The sequence below is a fragment of the Drosophila persimilis genome, unplaced genomic scaffold, assembly GCF_003286085.1.
Source record: "Drosophila persimilis strain 14011-0111.01,24,50 unplaced genomic scaffold, DperRS2 tig00000191-arrow-pilon, whole genome shotgun sequence".
Taxonomy (NCBI): domain Eukaryota; kingdom Metazoa; phylum Arthropoda; class Insecta; order Diptera; family Drosophilidae; genus Drosophila; species Drosophila persimilis.
The window spans coordinates 3,378,582-3,392,390 of NW_020825298.1; the positions used below are offsets into that span (position 1 = coordinate 3,378,582).

The window sequence follows — 13,809 nt, forward strand, 5'->3', positions numbered from 1 at the left end:
CTCGTCTCGCTCTCTCTCTGTCTCTGGCCGACTATCTATTATCATCTGCTCGAGAATCATGCGATGCTTAACACAGTTGCCATTGTCCAATGACAGGGCGTGATGTCGTCGTCGTCTCGAGAGTGAGATGTAAGCCGGAATCTAATCAATTTTTATGGCTCAGGCACCACCTGGTGGGCCTACAGCCGCCTACAGTGTTGTCACCTGGAACGCTGGCATGCCGCTAAGTCCCACAGCAAATAAACTTAACGCTCTGCGGCTTCCCGCAAAATTATGGTATGATAGCCCCCGTTATAAAGGGTGGGGATTTAGCCTGATTTCTGGGAATTTATCGCCCTTTGTGCATCATTTAAGGGGAAGAGCTTTCAGATTTCATTCGAAATCCCAAATTGAGAAAGACCACTCTGCCTCCACCGATTTGTAAGTATTTCTGGTTTGGCTTTAATCGGCTTTACACACTCATAATCGTATAGCCTTGAGGCTCTTTGATGCCATGTCCCACATTGGCTTTATTGTTATTATCGTTTCTGGGAATCCAGTTTTATCATTCCCCGAAGAGTTGCTGCCACAGTTATCATCGAGGCAATTACACTCTTAGCTTACATTTCCCTAGCTAATAATTAATCAATGATTATGTGTGGTTCTTTTCCTTTACGTACCATTCGATGGAATGACTCTTTGTATTCATAATTTTTTGGGGTTTCCAGGAAGGTTGGGCTTCTATCAACTTGCATCTTATCTTGGGAAATAACTTGGGGATGTTTCGCACTTCCTATCTAATATCTATAGATATCATTCTTTCGTCTAATAAGTTTTGCCATGCGATGAGGTCAGACAACAGCAGAGACTGCGACTACGGCTCCTACAGCTGCGTCTACGCTGGCGAGTATACCAAATGGGTGTGTTGAGGGACACAAAACCAGTGCCGGCTGTACTCGTAAGAGAGGATTAGGATTAAGATTAGGATTGATAATCCTCTTGGAAGTACTTACATTTCTTTGTCTGATCCAATTCCACATCGAGAGTGGGAGTTGCCTCTGGCAAGGGCATATGGGCTTTAAGCTCATCCAACAACTCGCTCAGCTCTTGGGAATCCTTGGCGATGCTGCAAAGTTCCTCCTGCTGGAAGTCGGGATTGATTTGCTTGCACAACAAGATCTGACTGATGACATTCCCCAGATTAGAGGGAGCAGTGCGCGAAGGAGCTGTATGGGGGATACAATCAGTGAATCAGTGAATGGATCCTTAGAAGAACAGGATCATCTCGCCCACCATAATACTCGGTCATATCGAGGGGCACCAGCTGAATCAGACGATAGCTCTTGATCAGCTCGTGATGGAACAGCTGGCTCAGATGGTAGAGCAACGTCAGGTGCATCCTCTCGCTGGGACTGCCCAGACAGTGGCGCGGCTGCGGGGTGATCAGGTGTGCCGTGTGCTTGCAGGCGTCCAAGCAGCTGCGCCTCAGCTTCCGGATCTTCTCGCGCAACTCCGGCGAGTCCCGCGCCTGTCCAATGAAGATGAGCATCTCCCGAAACTGGGCCACACTGCAGTTTATTTCGGTTATGAGCTGAGAAAAGAAACCATACATAAACTACTCGTTTAATTTGGGATGAGACAGAGACTCATACCTTTTGTGGGTCTCGAGAGGGAAGCAACAGCTGCGGCAGATAGATGGACAGTCGATGGGCTATAATCGTGGAGTTTCTGATGGCCAGGGCAGTGCTGCTGGCCACACTTGCCGCTGGCTTCTCTCCGATGTCCTTTAGGGCTGCCGCCACGAAGACACCTCCGTTAACACCTCCGACATGGGCCATGCTTGCATGCAGACTGTGGCATCCTCGAAAGTAGGCTATAAAAAGCCAGCGAATGCAACTGCTGCAATGATGTGAGTCCCGTCCCATCGCCAGTCTGTATTGTATGTGTGCTTGTGCTTCACTGTGTCTGTCTTATGTAAGCAATTGCGGTTGTCCTGTCTCTCATTACCTTGTGTCAACACGCCACGGCACGGCTGCTAAACAACTACAAGTGAGGGGCACGTAACAAGTGGGGAAAACATACACAGCCTTAGACCCAGCAGCAGCAGCACCAGCCCCAACCCCACAGTTCCACTTTAATCAGAACCGGTGCCAAGCTAGCAGGAGATGAAGCTATTATGAAAAGCAGCAGAGCAGAAAATTTTAGATTTATGGGTTCTCATTCCACTGAAATAAAATATATACAAAATCGCTCATGCACCCAGGTCAGGAAATTACTCAAAAAATGATACATCGCTGTGGAAGCCCGGCACATCGATGTACATATCAACGGTGTCACAGTCGATGGCTGCCAGCTCCTCAAAGATCATCTCATCATCGATTTCCAAAAGGGGATCCTGCAGGAGAATACAGATGAAGTGAATGGAAGGTTTGAAAGGATATTGTGATTGGCACCTACAATCTTGGCATACTTCCAGCACTCCAAGGCCTTGTAGTTTTCCCCCAAGCGGAGATTAATCAGAGCAAGAAAACCCCAAATGATGGGCACATGATTCTGTGATCGGGTGCAGTTGGCAAAGCACTGCAGAGCCATATCGAGGTTGTCCAGCTTGTAGAAGGCCTTGCCCATAAGATAGCTCGAGACCATGGGAATCAGCTTGCCAATGTACGGATAGCTTAGGGCCTGAATGACCTTGTAGTAGTCCCCATTCTCGTAGGCAATGTAACCCAAACGCATTTTGCTAACAACGAAATAATCCCGCTCATTCTCGTCGATTACGGGAAGCTCCAAAGTGGCACCATAGAAGATGGCCGCCTTCGCCATATTGCCTCGATAGTACTCCACATTCCCATTGAGTTGGGCATTCATTGCGGCCTGAAAAGCACAAAGCAGGATATCAGAAAATGTCCTCAAATAGGGAGAGTGTAGAAACACCCACCGCTCTATCATCTCTGCCGAATTTAAAGGTCCGCACCACAAACTTATCTTCCAATCGATTGAGTAGAATCTTCAGCTGAGTATTGATCATATATCGATTTGCTTCGGAGCAGTTATCTTCCACAACGCTGAACACCACTTGGGCGAACTCGTAGAGGCCCAAGCGCACGAATGTTTTGACAACATCAAAGAATACAGTGCCGCGAATCGTTGAGAATTCCGGAAGGATAGTCAGAAATATGCCCCACAAACTGTACGGAGATGTGGAAGCACCATGACGGCCTTGCTTCATTTGCATAGTGGCAAAGTTGCCTTGCCAACGGGCATAGGCACATCCGGGCTCATATTTGAACTTCGTATAGTAGCAGAATAGCAGGATCCAGCCTTCATGCATTAGTGGATTTGCCTTCGTGAACTCAAAAAGGCTACGTAACAGGCACTCCGTACTATTCGCAGCTGTTTCCGGATCGTCCCGCGTATCTAGGTATTTTAGGTACAGCTTAATCCAGTCTCTGTGAATGGTACGTGATATCAGTCATGTGTGATAAAAACTGTTTACGCAAAACTTACGCAAAGTATTCATAGTTTTCCGGCACCCGATATTCCTGCGAGTTAAAATACGCCTTTACATCGGCATATTCGCACCGTTCCATATGCACGATAACCATAAAAAAATTCAATCGATCATCATATGACTTTTCGGTGCAAGCCTGAAAAAAGTAATTATACGAAAAAGGAAGTAAGTTAAGGGAGGTTCATATCTGATGAGTAAGTGGTTTTTGACTTCCCCTTAAAAAATAATCAGCTACATATATTCCCTAACCATGACCGATGGCTTACTTCCGATTCAGTTCATTCATAACTGATACACTACCGGGAAGTTAATGTCAGTCAGTTATTCATAACATTCAATCTAATCAAATTAGCGACAAAATGTCGTGAATCACTGTAAGCATTTTAGGAAGCGTTTGATCGTTTTCTTTCTCACAAAAAAGAGTGACAAATTGTGGTTGCACAGACACAGGTAAATGTAGGAACATTTGTTTATATGTCTACATATCTCATATCAAACAGACGCGACTGTTTGTGCACTTAATTTGTCCATGTTTCGATTCGGTATTTGTTTCGTTCGGTCATTTTAAATCTCATCAAAACTTTCGCCCAAATTTTACTGAAAAAAGCAGCTATCGTCATTTTTACTGAGTCAGATCCGAAAAATTTCGGCTTCAGCTGAGATTTAATAAATACTGCGGATTCATGCAGGGCTATAATCTGTATCTTAAATTGTTTACCATTTTCTTGGCTGAGTCTTAAACCAGTTAAATGCTAAAAATACTATCCACTCACTCCCTACGTGATTAGAATCGGGTCACTGTAATAAATGAAGAACTAACCTTCTCAAGCACATACTGAGCCATACGATCATCCTTGACAGCGTACAGCAGTTTGATGGCATTGATATAATCGATAATTTCATCCATTTGAATTTGGGGATGAACAACGAAATTATCGAAGCCCGCATCCTCGACTCTGTTCAATATTCTATAGATTCGGGGCTCCAGCTCATTATAGGCGTCGGCGCACAGGTTCTAAGGAGATATGATCCAATTGAATCACTCTACTACAACCACTCTCTACAACGACTACTCTACTGACCTTAAATTCCACACTTGTTTTGGTGGGGGTGCGCGTATTGAACACGCTGCCCAAGAGCTTCAGCAGGATGTTCGTCAGGTTGTGGATGTCGCAGCAAAAGTGTGGTTTCCGATCCTCGATGGCCTTTACGCTCTTACTGAGAATAAAGCCGATGGTATCGCGCATGAACTTGTCGAAACGAGCATAGGACTCTCGCTGGGTCTCCGCCAAGTCCGCTACAAGTGACTCTTTGTAGGGCTGATCGCAAAATAGCAGGCGGTTCTGGCTAATGAAGCTCTCGCGGAATACCTTTAGCTCCTGGTAGATCGCGCCGATCGGAGCCAGCAGGCAGAGCTTAATGATGGCAAACGTCGGCAGCATAGTCTCGTTCTTGCCACTCCGCTGACTCAGGATGCTCACGATCGTCTGCCGCTTGGCTCGGGACTTCCTCTTGCCCACGTATTCCAACGCGACGGCAAAGCGCATGGTTTGCACTAAACAAGAAACAAATTTTATGCCAATTCGAACTTAGCTGAGAATTTAAGTACTTACCTCCTGGATATAGCATTATAGCCGGATCCAGGATGCCCTGGAACACCTTATGGTAGGAGTTCCTGGAGCTCGACTGGAAAACTTCCACTGCCAAGTCATACTGCTGGCATACAATAGCATTGCACAGAGCATCGGCCATCGCCTTGGTGAGGATATAGCGATGAAAGCCATTGCAGATGATCGCCTCATCAAAGATAGTGTCAATCATACCAAATTCAACCTCCAGGCCTTCGGAGAGGGCGAGCTGCGAGAAAAGCTTGTGCATCTCCACCTCCATGGTGGACTTCAGGCCGGTGGTTTTGTATTCCGGGATGGTCTGGCGGAAGTACTCGAAGACATGGTGAATGAACTGCTTGCTTATGCAGTCCTGTTCCAAGTTCGAGAACTCGCACAGTGGAATCAACTGGAATTCGTTTCCCTGGTTGGGCAGCTTCGAGCGAAAGCTGATCCTCACAATCATGGAGTCCACGTTCAGCAGGTACTCTTCCTTTAGATTGTAGATGGACTCGAAGGTGATGAAGGCCATGTTGGTGAAAGTCAGCTCCTTGGCAATGGGCAGCAGTGTATATAGATCCCAATCCGTGTGGACGGTGGTGCGGAGCTCTTGGGGCACATCGGGTACGGGATAGAGGTAGAGACACTCTCTGATCATGCTGCGATGATGACCGAACAGCTTGATCACGTCCAGATAGCCAGCGCTGAGCAGCACCAGCTGCTCATTCCCCGGGTGATAGTCGATCTCCCTGTGCTCATCATAACCATCGTCAAAAATGCTCGCCACGGAAAGCACCTGTGGATCGTCAATAAATTCACCATCCTCCGCCTCCTCGCCGTTATAATCGCTGGTTATATCGCTCTGCCGCATGTAGAACATAACAAGGAGCGGATTGTTGGCTGCATGGTTGATGCGGTCCAGGTTGTCCTGCTGGAAGACCAACGTGAATGTGGGCTTCGTATTGAACTCATTCTGCCGGATAATCCCTTCGGTGTTGTAGTGCTCCTCGCACTTGATGATCAAACTGTCGCCCTGCCTTAAATGGATCTCCAATGGATGGATCGTCTTCGGCAGGGTGGTCGGGCAGATATTTGCCAGTTGTATATACAAAAAAACATTCGGCGGCTCTGGATGGACAGGGGCAGCAGCTTCCAACGATTGAACACTGGTTTTACGGGTACCCTTTTGACGTTTTGCTGGCATTGTCGATCAAATTGTGTTTAGGTTTATATTTAAACTGTAACGGGAAATTACAAGCAATCAGATCGACAAATGTTTTAAGACCAGAGTGGGGGTAACTAAATTGGATGTAGATTTAACTAGCGCACTGCCAATGTTCCATTGTGATGGAATTCTTCATTCGGTTTTTAACCGCGTAACTTTTGATTATTTCTAACGGCCATTTATAGCGCAAAGTCAATGTTACGCAGCCCTGGCAGCTGCGGCCACACCCCCTCACGTGTAAATTTGTAGAAACTGTGTAGTTACAGTGTAGATTTACAGTGTAGTTGCCATGTAATAAATTGAGCAAATGTAAAGAACAAAAAAAAACACATTTGACCGCTAAAACCTTGTTTTCGACAAAATCCAACAAAAGCAAGAGTTTAAAATCAACCAGTCAAAATTGATTCATTAATCGTATAAAATTATGTGGGCATAGATAAAGGCCCGGTTGACAACATTTAAATCCTTGTCGCTCACATTCAAAAAAGTTCGATTTGGCGCGCACCACTCGGTATATTTTTCAAATGAGACCGTACATTTCGGTGCTGTTCTGAGGGTCATACTGTAGAAACTGATTTTCGCCGCGCTCCCATGTGGTGTTTTTTAGTGCTAAATGGTATTTTTGTCATTTATTAATTTCATTTTCAATGTTATATAAAAATCCAATAAATGCAAGTATTTCGAATAGGCCAATCATGTATAGAATTGATTCATCAATCGTATAAAAGTGAGTGGGCATGGCTAAATGTTCCATATAGATAGTATTATTCAACGGAACAAAGAATATGAGGAATTGGTCGTTTTTTTGAATCGAATTTGAATTCGCCGCAGTTCGCTTTAGCAACAATGAGTCTCATTCCATACACAAACATGTTGCTAACATACCCTGGGGGAAATGGATGTTATAGAATTGAGGAAAAAGGGTGTACAAAGCGTTACAAAGCGTTACAAAGCGTACAAGCGTTATGTCTCCAAATTCCAGCGACATTGCAACTGTTTTTTTGTTGAACTATTTTGCTTAAACCTTGTTTAGTCAAAATACAATAAAAGCAAGGACTAAAAACTGGCCAGTTAAGTAGGAAATTGATTCATTAATCGTATTAAATTATGTGGGCATAGATTAAGGCCCGGTTGATAACATTAAAATCCTCGTCGCTCACATTCAAAAAAGTTTGATTTGGCGCGCACCACTCGGTATATTTTTCAAATAAGACCGTATATTTCGGTGCTGTTCTGAGGGTCATACTGTAGAAACTGATTTTCGCCGCGCTCCCATGTGGTGTTTTTTAGTGCTAAATGGTATTTTTGTCATTTATTAATTTCATTTTCAATTTTATATAAAAATCCAATAAATGCAAGTATTTCGAATAGGCCAATCATGTATAGAATTGATTCATCAATCGTACAAAATTGAGTGGGCATGGCTAAATGTTCCATATAGATAGTAATATTCAACGGAACAAAGAATATGAGGAATTTGAATTCGCCGCAGTTCGCCGCAGTTCGCCGCAGTTCGCCTTAGCAACAATGAGTCTCATTCCATACACAAATGTTGCGCATTCCATACACAAAAGTTGCGGCAACATTTCCTTGAAAACCGTTTTTTGGTCAAAATAAAATATATTTAGATAATTAAAAGAAGCAATCTTGTAGAAAATGCATTTATCTATGGGATTAAGCTAAGTGGGCAAATCTATATAGCTTGAAATATAGGCAATACCCGATTCGCCGCAGTTTAGCTTTTGCAACAATGAGTCTCATTCCATACACAAACATGTTGCTAATTCCATGCACACATACCCTGGGGGAAATGGATGTTATAGAATTGTGAATACGTTTGTCTTCCAAGACTCCGTAGGTATCAGGATCGCTATAAATATATACAAGATACTTATAATGAACTTGAATATGTCTAAAGAATATCAATTTGAGAAAAGGTCTTTATAAATCACGTTTTATCTTCATATAAAATTAACAAAATAGGGTGTACAAAGGGCTATACACGCATCACGTCTTCAAATACCAGCAACATAGCGACTCTTTTTTTTGTTGAACTTTTTTGTTTAACCCTTTTTTTACAATAAATACAATAAAAGCAAGGATTAAAAACTATCCAATCTTGTAGAAAATTGATTCATTAATCGTATAAAATTAAGTGGGCATGGCTAAATATTCTATATAGCTAGTAATATTCAACGGAAGAAAGAAAACGAGGAATATGTAAAATAGAACTTGAATTCGTCAGTATATTTACGGTATATTTTCAAAATGAGGCGGTATATTTCGGTATATTTCTCAGCGTCAGCCGTTATATTTTATCGTTAAATCCGCGGTCACACTATACCGCCATGCGCTTAAAACAACAACAAAAAAAAACAACAACAATTTGGTTTTCTGTGTGTGTGTTATGCAATTTGTGTGAAAATTGTGGAAAACCGCATGAATTGTATGTGTTTAACGAGTGTCAACTGGGTGTAGGCTCCACACGTAGCAGCAGAGATCCGAAATGTATCGTTTGCTGAGCTCAAATCGAGCCGCAGCCATGCACAAGGTGCTCCGAGCGCCACCCACGGCCAACGGCACGACAACGGCGTGCTGCGATTGCGGTGGGACCTTTGCAACGCAGAATTTCGTACATTATCAGCAGTACTATCAGATGCTATACCGCCAAATGCCGGCAAGTGAGTAATGAAGTACGCTTGAAACAGAATCTGAATTATTGTGCATCGCATTCTTTGAATTTCAGTTACTGCAACACCATTCGCACACCGGCCACAGACCACTGCACCGACACAGACGGAGGCCGAGAGCCATGGAAAGAAGAAGCGCTTGCGCAAGCCACGCTACGCCAAGTATGTGGAGCTGCTGGAGGGTATGTACTTGCCACAGAAGTCCACAAAAGTAAATTGAATGATTGCAATTGGTTTCTCGATTTGCAGTCACTGAGCAGACCGCCAGCGAACGAAAGTCGCGCGTTAAGCGCCTCAAGTCGAAGAAGCTGGCCGAGTTCATACAGAAAACCCAAATGCAAATACTGGAGAAGCGGGCCCGGGAAGAAAAACGCGGCTTGAAGAAGGGCAAAGTCGGCCTGGAGCTGGACATGTCCCAGCGGCAGCCCGTGGAGTATCAGAAAATCGACATGGAGGCACTGGATGGGTCCATTTTGGAGTCTGGCATATACGATGACCGGCCTATGCTCTTCTTTGGCAAGGACGAGTACACAAAACAAATCATCGCGAGACCCGAAGAGGTGCAAAACATCCTCAAGAGTTTTCACAACTTTCGCGATATCATCGAGAGCATGGGGAGTGAGCAGCAGGAAGCCGATTTCGGGTGAGTCATGTCAATAAGTAATGAAACCAATTAATTAACCAATTTCTGTTCTCTGCAGCCTCAGTGCACCCAAGCCCGTGGACGAGCTGGAAGTGGTGGATCCCTTTGAGACCATAGAACCCTACATCAATCCTTTAGACAAAATCAGACCCGCTGTCACAGCTGTCGTTGTGCCCAACGCCAGCTCAGTTACAGCCAAGTCCAAAAAGCGGTAGACCAGTCTTCTTCCTAATCTTACACTCTTCGATTGTTTAAAGTCCTTCCTTTCCGTTCCGTTTGATAGATTCAAGTCAAAGGTTCACGTGAATGAGGAGCAGGAGCGTCTGAGCAAGCAGCGAGCATTGCAAATCAATTTGCATACCTATTTGAATGTCTGTGTCTCCGCCAATATGCTGAGTCGAGCCCTGTCCACCATCATTGCGTATCGCAGCCGGATCAAGAAGAGCTCGAGTCCACGTCTGACCGAAGGCCTCCTCACGATTGATCTCTACAACATCTTGCTGCATGGGTATGCGAGCAAGGGATCCTTCGAGCGCTTCGAAGATATCTTTAAGCTGCTCGAAGAGGATGGCTTGACGTTCAATGAACAAACCTATGCGGCCATCTTCGAGTGTTTGGGTCGTTTAGAACCAGACGAACAGAACCAGCAGAAGCTGTCCCAGTACATATCCCAAGCTGAGGATGAAGGCTTCACTTTGAACCAGATTATGGATAAGTCTAAGTTCGTTGCCGATCAACGTGACATTGCCCTGGATGCACTACGTCGGATTCGTCCCAATTTCACGCCTGTCTATGTGCCGCCGCTACTGGGATATGACAACGAGCTTCTGAATCATCTGAACGATCATGTACTACCAGTGGGCGCAGATACTGAAGCGAGAACAACGGATGCAGACTGCTCCATTATGAATTCGAAGAGGGGTTATAGCAAAGCGAAACTAGAGCAACTCGCTCGCGATCAGCTGAAAGTAGAACTAGACGGCTGCATCACCATCAAATCGATCGAGAAAACCAAAGAGTTTGCCAATGCTGATAAATGCGTAAGTGCTGAATTAGATTTATTCTTATTTGTGCTAAAAATGTTTTTATTTTCCTTCCAGCGCGAACGACTGAAGGAGCTGGAGCAGAGTTGGCGTAAACAAATCTCGACAGCTATTGTACGCGACCTCAACACGTTGCGTGCCCAAGTACGCTTCAAGCCGCATGGCTACATGAACTACTACACATATCTGAAGTCCCTGGACACCGCACATTTTGCCGACATACTCATCAAGGAGCTGTACAAGCTGGGCGAGGGTTCGGAGACGTTTAGTCCGACGGTGGGGCAGCTGTACAAGGAGCTTGGCGAGAAGGTGCAGCAACGCTATCAGATCGAACAGAAGAAGCACAACGGCACGCTTGAGAAGGTCGGTGAGATTTACAGTTCCTATTGCGATCTCTGGGACAGTGGCAATACCCAGGACAATGCACGACAGGCGTGGCAGCGTCTGGTGCACGAGCAGAGGGAGAGCGGACCCAGCATGGATCTGCCCGAGGTTCCATGGCCGTCGAACGTGCTGGCCGGTGTGGGTCGATTTCTATACAACATTCTGATGCGCGACATCAAGATCGATCCGCACATAATGCGTCAGAAGAGTAAATCGAAGACCACCTCATCACAGAACCTGCTTCCCGCCTTCTACACATTGTTCCGCAATCAGGGTCGCCTCGTTAAAGAGGAGGTGAAGCCGCACCCGGTGCTCTCGAGATTACTGCGTGGCTCGCGACAGCAGACTCTCACCTTTGACTCCAATCTGGTGCCGATGCTGTGTCCCCCGCAACCCTGGAGTACGCCCCACAATGGTGGTTACCTGCTAAATAAATCCGAGTTGATTAGACTGCCACATCAGGCCATTCAGCAGTGGGAGCGGATACGGGCCTCGAATCCGCAGCATCTCTACCCTGCATTGGACTCGCTCAACCAACTGGCCAGCGTTCCGTGGCGCGTGAACACCCAGCTGCTGGATGTCATCATCGAGGTATTCCAGAATGGTGGCGATGCCAAGCTGGACGTGCCCCAGCCGCCCACTTCCCTGCCGCCGCTGCCAACCATCCTCAAAAACAGCGAGGGCAGTGGCGTCTCCAATGCGGATCTCGCCAAGCAATTCCGCGAGAAGCTCGGCCATCGACGGAAGAAGGCCGAGATGTACAGTCTGTGGTGCGATGCCCTCTACAGGTTGTCCCTGGCCCAACATGTAAGTAATCTAAAATATCATCCAGTTCGTTCAGGGACTATATTTCTCCGAATACCCTTTGCAGTACCGCGACAAGGTCTTCTGGCTGCCGCACAACATGGACTTCCGAGGACGCGTCTATCCTGTGCCGCCACATCTCAACCATTTGGGTTCGGATCTGGCTCGTTCGATGCTCATCTTCGATCAGGCCCAGCCGCTGGGCGTCGATGGATTTAGTTGGCTCAAGCTGCACTGCATCAATCTGACCGGCCTCAAGAAGCGCGACTCGGTACGCGAGCGTCTGCTGTATGCGGAGGAGATAATGCCGGAGATACTGGACTCGGCGGATAATCCTCTCACCGGTGGCATGTGGTGGGCCAAGTCGGACGCACCGTGGCAGACGTTGGGCTGCTGCATGGAGATAGCCAATGTACATCGTTGCCCCGATCCAGCCGCCTATATGAGTCGTTTTCCCATTCATCAGGATGGCTCCTGCAACGGGCTGCAACATTATGCAGCTTTGGGTCGTGACAAAGCGGGCGCCTACAGCGTCAACCTGGCACCGTCGCCCATACCGCAGGATGTGTACAGTGCAGTGGCCACGCTGGTGGAGCGCGGTCGGAAAGCCGATGCCCAGAACGGACTGCATGTGGCCGAGGCGCTGGCTGGATTCGTGCGCCGTAAGGTTATCAAGCAGACGGTGATGACTACAGTCTATGGTGTGACCCGCTACGGGGCCCGACTGCAGATAGCGCGACAGCTGAAGGACATCGATGACTTCCCCAAGGACTGGGTGTGGCCGGCGTCAACTTACCTAACGACCAAGACGTTCGAGAGTCTACGTGAGATGTTCACATCGACGCGAGAGATCCAAGACTGGTTCACGGAGTGTGCGCGTCTCATTTCGGGCGTGTGCAGCCAGAACGTGGAGTGGATCACCCCGCTGGGCCTGCCCGTGGTGCAGCCGTACAACCGGCAGGAGATAAAACACACCTCACGTACCGGACTGCGCGTCAACGCCAACATGTCCATGGACATGTACGAACGGCCCAACATCCTCAAGCAGAAGAACGCCTTTCCGCCCAACTTTATCCACTCACTGGACTCGTCCCACATGATGCTCACCTCGCTACACTGCGAGCGGAAGGGCATCACCTTTGTGTCCGTGCACGACTGCTTCTGGACGCATGCCTGCACTGTGCCCGAGCTGAATCGCAGCTGCCGGGAGCAGTTTGTGGCACTCCACTCGCAGCCAATTCTCGAACAACTCTCGGACTTTATGCGGAACACGTACAGCTTCAAGGACAAGTAGGTTTCCTCACTATATCTGGCTTTATTTTCGTTCTTAAATAAACACTATCTTGTTCTTACAGCGACTTCACTAACGATGGCTCCGTGGAGGATCTCTCCAAGCGCCAGCTGAATCGCACCCTCAAGCAACTGCCTCAAAAGGGGGACTTTGAACTGCGCAACGTACTCGACTCGATCTACTTCTTCAGCTAGGATATGGTTATTCCCACTAAAGCTACACGTACAAACAACAAACAACAACAGTGCCTAATTTTAATTCTATTCATTAGCTCTACGCAATATTACTACATATTTAATTTGTTGAAAAATTCGGCCTTTGATACCAAAAAACAAACAAAAAAAAAACCAACGAGATCGTCGAGTGGATCGATGCCAAATGTGATTTTGTAAACTGCTTATTAAAATTATTCCTTTTAATTGTTTAAAACAGTGTTTTTGTGTTTTAGCGAAATGGACTACTAAAATTGTGCAGCTACTGAGCTTCAGAGCCCTAATACATATCCAAAGTATTCAGGATTTCCTGGCCAATAAGCTTCACTATAGATCAGAACACAGATTGATGTATTAATTATTAAATCTTATTAAATTTACCAAATTCTAGAGGAATTTTCTTAACGTTTCCGGGAATAA

The 13,809-nt window shown here is 46.3% G+C and overlaps 3 protein-coding genes across 3 annotated transcripts; 1 reads left to right on the forward strand and 2 right to left on the reverse strand.

Annotated features, from left to right (window-relative positions):
* Positions 1-16: 16 nt before the first annotated feature.
* Positions 17-1,817, reverse strand: LOC6595484. The gene is made up of 4 exons (XM_002020620.2): positions 1,632-1,817; positions 1,273-1,570; positions 993-1,205; positions 17-929 (listed from the first exon to the last, which is right to left on the reverse strand). Exons 1-4 carry the CDS (start codon positions 1,815-1,817, stop codon positions 805-807), a joined length of 822 nt encoding a protein of 273 aa, XP_002020656.1. The 3' UTR covers positions 17-804.
* Positions 1,818-2,184: 367 nt separating this feature from the next.
* Positions 2,185-6,301, reverse strand: LOC6595483. The gene is made up of 7 exons (XM_002020619.2): positions 5,104-6,301; positions 4,573-5,045; positions 4,311-4,505; positions 3,487-3,626; positions 2,918-3,428; positions 2,437-2,853; positions 2,185-2,374 (listed from the first exon to the last, which is right to left on the reverse strand). Exons 1-7 carry the CDS (start codon positions 6,299-6,301, stop codon positions 2,252-2,254), a joined length of 3,057 nt encoding a protein of 1,018 aa, XP_002020655.2. The 3' UTR covers positions 2,185-2,251.
* Positions 6,302-8,744: 2,443 nt separating this feature from the next.
* LOC113565691 (DNA-directed RNA polymerase, mitochondrial) lies at positions 8,745-13,606 on the forward strand. Its single transcript, XM_026988486.1, has 8 exons — positions 8,745-9,003; positions 9,069-9,194; positions 9,262-9,655; positions 9,714-9,866; positions 9,939-10,695; positions 10,756-11,889; positions 11,954-13,176; positions 13,242-13,606. Exons 1-8 carry the CDS (start codon positions 8,829-8,831, stop codon positions 13,369-13,371), a joined length of 4,092 nt encoding a protein of 1,363 aa, XP_026844287.1. The 5' UTR covers positions 8,745-8,828; the 3' UTR covers positions 13,372-13,606.
* The last annotated feature ends 203 nt before the right edge of the window (positions 13,607-13,809 follow it).